At 41.4% G+C, this 9,430-nt stretch overlaps 1 protein-coding gene across 1 annotated transcript in view; it reads right to left on the minus strand.

Moving 5' to 3' along the window:
• The window catches only part of TNFRSF21 (TNF receptor superfamily member 21), a 66,935-nt gene that overhangs the window by 19,528 nt on the left and 37,977 nt on the right, over positions 1-9,430 (minus strand). The window contains exon 4 of the mRNA XM_024766008.1: positions 7,670-7,935. Within this exon, the coding sequence (XP_024621776.1) occupies positions 7,670-7,935 (266 nt within the window). The remainder of the gene's footprint in view (positions 1-7,669; positions 7,936-9,430) is intronic.

Raw genomic sequence — 9,430 nt, forward strand, 5'->3', positions numbered from 1 at the left:
AAAAAAAGGAAATATATATATATATATATATATATATATATATATATCTGTTCTTATTTTCTAGGTATATTTTGGTGGGTCGCATACCCCTGCCTTCTGACGCTATCTTACAATTCCTCGTGTACACTTCTATTATACATTTGCTTATCCCACTGAATTGTCATTATTTGCACGTGTCTCCATCTCAGTGAGTGAGCTATTGAAAGGCACACACCTTTCTTCTTTACATAGTACCAGGAACACAGCTGGTGCTCGACAAAAGATTGTTGACTGACTGAATGAAACCTTGGAGTATGATAACAAGTAGAATGGCCTGAAATGTCATTAAAAGTCTAAAGGCTTATTCATAGACATGGCTCCTTTGTACACAATAACCACCTAAAACACAAGCATCACTCAGTGTACTCGGGCCTACTGTGTGTCAGCAATGCCTTTACAATGTCCCCTTCTCACCAACTCACAAGTTCCCCAGAGCCCACAGTCACACCCTGCCAATTAAGTAACTTGACCTGAAATGACCTTCCACACAGTGGTCACACAGAAGTCAGGGGCTCGACACACGTGAGTTTAGCTAACATCTTAAGGCCTTAGGACAATAATCCCTGTTTTCTAAGAGATGATCAACTGGCAAGTTAAAGACAGATTTGAAAAGCCAAAAAGTCAACAGCTAAAGGTACAGCTGGTATTTGCCTCCACTCACCCTCGCTATATTAAATTTCTGAAAAGAGCTGGTCTCAGTCACACTGTAGATAAAGACAGCTGCATCCTGCAGCTGGTAAGGAAAAAAAAAAAAACACGTAGTTCCCTTTGCAGCAAAAGCAGTGGTACCGTCCTCGCAAATAGAATGCCCACAGCTCGCCTCACTGGTAGCTTCTCCCTGTTGATTATACAGAGCAAAACCACTCAATCTCCAACACAGAGTCCACTATAGTTGAGAGAGAGAGAGAGAAAACTCTGTCCCTGGGATGTAGGTTTCCTATGTGGTTTCTGGAAAGGATTAAGAATCTCTAACAAAGAATCATTCTACTACCATAGAAGTTAACCATGACAATTCTGGCTTCAGAGCCACTGGTTGGTACATTACAGTGTAGTTTTAATCTAGCTAATCGAAGGAGGGCAGGGGGGATGAGCTACCCAAACCCCCTGCCTGATCAACACCAACTCTTTTCATTTATGAATCTCTGGTCAAAGCAGGAAGCTAAAGTAACACTTTATATTATTTTAAATGCTTGTGGTTGTTTTTAATATGATCATTTCTTTTTATGGAAGTGTAGTTGATTTACAATGTTGTGTTAGTCTCTGGTGTACAGCAAAGTGATTCAGTTATACATAGATATATTCTTTTCCATTATGGCTTATTACAGGATATTGAATATAGTTCCCTGTGCTATACAGTAGGACCTTGTTGTTTATCATTTTTAAATGTACCTAAAATTCCTTTTGCCTCCCTTTCTCCAAATGAAACTATAAAGGAATGCTGGAAAATTCAAATCACCACGACTTCCGAACCTAGCCAGTAAGCATCACTTTCATTACCTCATTTTTTTTACATCCCACAGTTCAACAAGCCATTATCTGATTTAATTCTGAAAAGCACTTGAATTCCCATTTTAAATAGAAAACTCTGAGTCAGAGAAATCATTTGCCCAAGGTTTCCTAGAGAGAAAAAAACAAGTCCAAGGTGAGGGAGAAAAGAAAAGAAAATGACAGCACTGGGTAAGCCTATTTGAATATACAAAGTCCCCCCCCACAAAAAAAAAGAAAAGAAAGTAAGGAAACCTAGAAATCCAGTTGCTCAATTTCATGTCCTTTTTCTGACAGCCCTTGAGAGCAGACCTGTCTACACACACACCATCACCTTTGTTTCTTCACTAGAGAAAACATCCCTGCCAGCCTAGGAACGCTCACTCAGCCAGTAAGGAATAAATATCTACAACTACTAGAATTTCCAGTTCTTGGGCACTGAACACAGGTGGCAACTCTCGTGCTCAACCATCTACCTGTCAAGCAGTCTTGGCCTTGGCTGTCCCTTCCCACCCGACACTGAGCAACCCTTGGCGTTCAGGATTTAAAGGATCCACCATGTGAGTTGGAGCTAGTCAGGAACATTCTTCCACCTCTCTTGCCTCTAGAGCCTGGGAATAACTGCAATGATTCATGGTAAACATTCACCAAGAGCTTTCTGTGGGTCACACTGACCTAATTTCACAACAACTCAAAGAACAGGCACTAAGGGTGCTCCCATTTTCTCAGGAAAAAAACTGAGGCAGAGAGGTCAAGTAATTGACCATTGAGTCCCCAGTGTGATATGCTGCCTGGACAGGAATTTAACCCGGCACACGTCTCCACACTGACATCCCGCTCTGGAGCCTTAATGTCGATAAACTGTACATCCACCAATTCCCTCCTCCCTCCCTCCCTCCTGGGTTTACTCCCTTAGATTAAACATTGGTATGTATACGTTTCTTCCCTTCAGTGGTAAGCTTCCCTGACAGCAATGACTCTGTCCTCCTTGTCTTTGCATTGCCCAAAGTCCTCGGTATAATATTACACACGTAATTCGTTATGTAATACAGATTTAAAAATAAAATAAAATCACATTCCCCTCCTTTGCTATTTAGCAGGGGAAACTTAAACCCACGCAAGAAAGTACCGAAAGAAAAATAACTATCAAGCTTAAGTTCTACTTTCCAGCTCACCTTCAAAAACAAAGGGCAAATAATGCAATTTATTTTAGTCAGCGGGCACTTTCCAGATGAAGAAAAACAGTTTACTGCCGGAAACCTACACCGCGTGTTCTTTAGGCCAAAGAAAAATGATCTCAGGCAGAGATGGGGAATGAAGAACAACAGAAAATATCAGTGAGCAGGTGGATCATGACTGTGTAAAACCGTAATAATTGTGCCTTTGGGAGGTTTAAGAAATGTGTAGTGTTAAAACGTATGACAACAAAAACACAATACCAGAGAAGGAGAAATAGGATTAAAGTCTTTTAAGGCTGCTGTGTGGTCTGTAAAGTAGTCGAAAGTACACATTTATAAAATGGCTCATAATTTAAGTAGGCGTGTTGTAACCTCCGGGGTATCCACTAAAAGTAAAGAAAAAATGTGTAACTAAGAAGTTAAGAGGAAAAGTAGACTAATAAAGAAATGCTTTATGAACAAGAAAGGAAAGGGGGACGAGAACAGACAGGACAAATACAAAACAAATAATAAGATGGCCAAATACACGGGTAGTTACGTTAACAATGTGACCACACTGAAATTCTCTAGTTAAATGACAAAAACTGTCAGCATAGATTTTTTAAAAGCTTGAATATATGCTCCTTACAAAAGACTTTCTTGAAATTAAGCCACAGAAAAGAATCAAAGTAAAAGGACGGAAAAAAAGAGAGAACATAAAATTTGGAAGACTGTGTTAGGTTTTTGTTTTGTCTTGTTTTTTAAAGAGTTTCGGCAAAGTCCCAGTAACTTCTAAACTATTGTCCCACTGCTTTACTGCTTCTCCCAAAAGCTCATGACCAGGAAGGAAAGAATTCAGACGATTCTGGAAGGCTGGGTTCAGTTTTGATGTTGAACTTGAAAGAAGAGCAAACGGAAACACCCAGCTCATACCTCAGAGAAGGAAAGAGTCGGGGAGGTCAATGAATACATAAAACTGTATGAATGAATGAATACATAAATCCAGACAACTGAATATTATTTGGTGCTTAAAACAAATGAGCATTCAAGTCATAAACAGACACAGAGGAAGCTTAAATGCATATGACTGAGGGAAAAAAGCCAACCTGAAAAGGCTACACACTCTATGATTCCAACTATATGACATTCTGAAAAAGGCAAAACTGTAGGAGACAAGGAAAAGGTTAGTGGTTGATGTGGGAGAGAGGTGGGTAATGGGGAAGAGAGAAATAGGGAAAGCATAGAGGATTTTTTGAGCAGTAAAAGTATTCTGTATGATAGTATAGTGATGGACATATGTCATTATACATTTGTCCAAATCCATAGCACAGGTAGCACAGGTACGACACCAAGAGTGAACCCTATGGTAAACTATGGACTTTGGGTAATTATGACGTGTCAATGCAGGTTCACTCTTGGTAAAACTGTACTATTCTGGTGAGTGAGATTGATAACGGGTGAGCCTGTGCATGTGTGAGGGGAGGGAGTATACAGGAAACTCTGTAACATCCCTCTCAATTTTGTTTTAAACCTAAACCTGCTCCAAAAACTTGTTTAAAAAAAAATGCAAAGAACAGTACACCAAAAAGTAAATCTTACTGTATAATTTGTTATGCATAAATTTTTTTTTAAAGTAAGACTCTGGATGTGTTTAACTCAAAAATGGCTAATAGGCCACCATGGTTAATAATGGACCAGCTGTCTCTGAGAGAGGTAACTAAAGGGAACACCAGGGCTAATCCTTCGAGTGGAACATAACATAGGTGTTCTCAGGCTCATGAATAGGAAAAAACATTAACCATTTTAAACACACACACGGAGTCATTTTTGCATATTATGAGTCCATTAACTCCTGGGGCAAAGTCTCAAACTGTCAGCAGTACCACCGTACACACAGAACACAGGTCCACTAGAAAATGGAAACTAGGTCTCAATTATGCCCCCTGCGTTTTGATTCTCTTGTTTGACTCCACAAATCTCAGAGATAAACTATAAGCAAACTGTGCAATAGCTGGCAGCCAGAAATCCATGCTCGTTGGCTGCTAAAATTAGGGTAAGAGCTGGGTCCACAACACTGCCAGACAATGATGGACATGATTAAAACATGGAACAAGAAGCTTAATACTGCCTTCTCAGCCTCCATCCTAACATGCAGGCTACACTAGAACCAAGAAGAAGGCTACAAGATGTCTTGATGTCACTGTTTCTTACAAAATAAACAACAAAAAATAGATACTAGAATCTTTTGTATACGGAGGAGATAAGAGGAAGGAAAAAACTAAAAGGAACAAGAGCTTGGCACTTGGGGACTAAGGGTTTTGGTCTCTTATTCATTGACCCAGTGATTTTGGCTATAATCACTCTCCCTGACATGTAGTCTCCTCCATGGAGTCTGCACCTTTGGCCCACTTTTCCCAGCACCTAGGACAGTGCCTGGAATAAAGTAGGTGCTCCATAAACATTGATGAAACTCAATGGTACTATAAGAGAAACATACCAACGTCATTTGGTATAGACAATATTCTACCACCATCATTACCACCATTAAGAAGTACCTTAAAGACTAGGCCCAAATTCTAAGTGATTGCTGAGTGTACACAGAGAGAGGAGACAGATCTGCAGAACCCGAAAGTAAAGTAAGTTTTAGGCAAATATGACCCAACATAGCAAACCTCAGCCAGTCCTCAAGGAAGAATGGATGGCGCATAAACCACTGTCTGCTTTTCCTCAATTAAAATGAGGATGGTTCCGTCTTTCAATTCAGCACAGTAAAACAAAGCCCTACCTATCTTTCCTCGTGGGCCTTTTCAGCTGTCATTTAAAAAAATGTTTTAAACCACAAAAGTAATGTTTTCATTATAGAAAATAATTTTTAAAAAATCACTTCTAATTCAACCACCTAGATTTAATAATATTAACATGTATGCATTTTCCTATGTTTACATTTGTTTTTTCTAATGATAAACCTTTGAACCCTTAACAATACATCACGATCATCCTTCCGCCTTATTAAATATTCCATTGAACCGACATCAATTACATTTTCTCTTTTTGGAGGCATTATCAAGGCGATCCAGTGGCTTATTCTCAAGCATCTAAATCCTTCTTCAAATCTACTGCTCGTCCTAGTAGTTCTTTCCTTAAAGCCAGCACTCCAAGGAAGCACAATAATGGTTTTTTTTGTTTGTTTTTTTTTTTTCCGGTATGCGGGCCTCTCACTGCTGTGGCCTCTCCCGTTGCGGAGCACAGGCTCCGGACGCGCAGGCTCAGCGGCCATGGCTCACGGGCCCAGCCGCTCCGCGGCATGTGGGATCTTCCCGGCCCGGGGTACGAACCCGTGTCCCCTGCATCGGCAGGCGGACTCTCAACCACTGCGCCACCAGGGAAGCCCCACAATAATGTTTTGCCTCTTGAGTCCCTTTGTTTGAACTGCAGCCATTTTACTCAACTGGGGGCCAAGCATCTCCCTCTCCTTTCCCCAAATCCAGCTACTCAAAGCCTCGTTTTAGTTGTGAACCATACTTAATTGAGATCATTTCGCAGAAAGTCACAAGACACTGGTGTGTGCCTTTGAATAATTACCCCCGACTCTATTAGTAAATCTCTTTTCTGAAATTCCACATTTCAAAAAAGTTAAAAATACACCAGGAGTTTTAAAGACTACCTTTAAAGTCAATTAGCACCGTTGAACTTTTATCTAGTCACTTGGATAAAAGATTCACCTGATGAATGTTTATTTCAATAATGAAGAAACACTACACTGTTAGTATAGAAAGATAAAGGCACTTGGACTTCTTAAATGTATAAAACTGAGTCCCTTGATATACACCTGTGGTACAGAATGATAGTAGATTAGAGTGAAGAGGGGGAAAATCTCTCCCTTGCACTTTTAGGTAATGAGTTTGGACCACTGGAAAAGAACACAGGCTGAATTGCCTTTTAAATTTTAAGTGGGTTTTATCAAGGCCCAAGGGCAGCGTTTCTCCTTCGGGAACACGTTACAAAACTTCAATCGAAGTCTAAGAAATATGATTCAATAGCCAAATTTGTATTTAATTCACGACCTTTCAGGGAAGCACCTTATGATTAAGGAAAGGCTAAGTAAAATGAGTTACAACATGACCATAACTACAATTTACAGAACACCTTCAATGTGTCAGGCATTTTATATACTTTATTTCCAGTCTTAATTAACCCTACAAACCTGGCTTACAACGGAGAGAACAGAGGCAGAGAAAGTTGAAGTAATGTACCCTCGGTCACCCAGCTAGTAAGTGTCAGAGCCAGGATGCCTATCCAGTGCTGTCTGACTCCAAAGCCAGGGCTCATGGACCAACGATTATAAATAAATCACACCCCGGGGTCCCCTCAGTTTCATCTGAGGCACTGATTGGACAAGCCCAAGAAGAAATATCAATCCTATCACTAAATACTGCCAGTACCACCTGCATCCTTGGGGGTACTCAGGAGTAAGACAGAGCGTTCTTAAACCACATCACAGAAAATATCGTCCGGAAGGGAAAGGGAATAGAAAAAAGTCTTCCTTCTTGCTTTTGTTCAAAATGTGTTATGCAAAATGAAACTGTAAATTGGGTAGCAAGGAATAGATCTAGCCATACAGTCTGATGCCAGAATTCACTCCAAAGGCAAAGATTCTCAAGTTTGCACATTAGAATCACTTGGAGAGCTTTTAAAAATACTGATTCCTAAAAATACTGGTTCCTAGTCCTGTCCCTAGAGATTCTACAGTGACTGGTCTACAGTGGGGTCCAAATACCAAAATTTTTAAAAAGTTCTCTAGATGATTAATGGAAAACCATTGAGAAGTACTGCCCTAGAAGAGGGGTGTGTGTGTGGGAGTGAGACAAGAGAGACAGAACCTAGACACCGACTCTCAGTTCTTTCTCCTTATTACATATACCTGGTAAAGTCTGGAGCACAGGGGCCTAAAGGTTAGTGGGGAAGACAGACAATCCGGGCTGCATTACCTGAGCTGTATCTTCCATCAGGCCACGGATCTTCTCCACGACATCGTTGCGCCGGTGCTGGCGCAGGGCGCTAATTAACTGGGCCAGGCTGGCCTCGGGGCCCCGGATGGTCCAGTGCTGCAGTGCTGCGTAGGCCCGCTCGTGGTCCGCCGTGTACCCGTTGGAGAAAGCGGCCACCTCCCTCTCGCTGGCATTGCACAGAAGCTGATAGATATCCTTCCACTGGCTTCCCACTTGGGCTGCTACAAGCTTCAGGATGTCAATACCTATACCAGACACAAAATAAAATAAAACACAAATACAGATATGTGAGGTCTTTACAGAAGGCCAATCTGTTTTAATGAACTTAAAGAAGCACGCTTTCCCATGGCTCTCGTCCGTCAAAGGGATGCAGGGCCTCCTACTGCACATGCAGGCCATCCTGGAGACTAGTTAGGTACCCTCCTGCAAATGTCACTTCCAGAACGTGGAACCAGAGGAGCAACCTGGAAGAAAAATAAATCGCCCCTAAACAATATTTTGAAAGTCAAACCCAAACAAAGTACTCAGAGTGATTCCTTTATCGTTGCTAAAAACTGGAACCAAATAAACTAGAGACTCTCAGATGAAAAAAGTGGCGACTTTATAAAATCTAGAAAAGGTAAGCCACAGGTTCACACTGCAGTGGAGTTTATCCAGCAGGGTCTGGGTAATGGGTGGTGAGAGTCTGGCTATGGTGTCTTGTATATCAACTGATGAAATTCCCAACTGATCCAGCCCAATGGGGGCATTCCTTCAGAACTTCTAACTTCCCATGCTCTAAAATCCTATGCTCAAGAGGCAACTTTCTGATCTATGTGTCAGTCTCCTAAAGTTGACTTGCACGGTTATAATGAAGACAACAGCAAAATGACAATATACGAACACTAGCTATTATCTTCCAGGTATTATCGGTATTAACATTCCAACTGCCCGGGTAAGAAAAAACAAAACAAAACAGAAAAGTCAGGCAACTTGCCCAATATCACAAAGGTAGGTGCGTTGTGTTTTGAACCCAACTCACTGGATAACGTTATAAATGGAGTCATCCTGGCTCATCAGTTACTTATAAACTCAATCAGCAGGGGTCTGCAGTCCCCAGATCTGATGAACAGAGGGTGAAAATGCCAAAATCAAATCTTGGGATTTGACAACTCAGGATAAGCACCTACCACCGACCCTCTGTGAGGTGGGGTTTTCCCTGAGTGGCACACTTTGGTGTCTTCCTCTTTAAGGTACCTTCTCTCTGCAATTACGTATTGGCTTTTCCCAAATTTATCCATGGAGTGTATATATAACCCCACAGTAAGGGCTCTGGTAGGTATCACAACAGGTGAACGAGTCTTCTGAATCAACACCACCGTATCTTTGAATGAGGCCATACTCACAAACTCAGATACCAGAGTTATTATAGTTGACAATGTCTTGGCTAACTACAGCTAACAAAGAGGATACACAATGGAATACTATTCAGCCATAAAAAAGAATGAAATAGGGACTTCCCTGGTGGTGCAGTGGATAAGACTCCGAGCTCCCAGTGGGGGGGGGGGGGGGCCCGGGTTTGCTCCCTGTTTAGGGAATTAGCTCCCCCATGCATGCCCCAACTAAGAGTTCAAAAGCCACAATTAAGGAGCTGGTGAGCCGTGACTAAGGAGCCCGAGAGCTGCAACTAAGGAGCCCGTCCGCCGCAACTAAGACCCGGTGCAGCCGAATAAAAAAAAAAAAAAAAAAAAAAAAAAAAAA

This window comes from Neophocaena asiaeorientalis, unplaced genomic scaffold (genome assembly GCF_003031525.2).
Source record: "Neophocaena asiaeorientalis asiaeorientalis breed wild unplaced genomic scaffold, Neophocaena_asiaeorientalis_V1.1 scaffold46, whole genome shotgun sequence".
Taxonomy (NCBI): domain Eukaryota; kingdom Metazoa; phylum Chordata; class Mammalia; order Artiodactyla; family Phocoenidae; genus Neophocaena; species Neophocaena asiaeorientalis.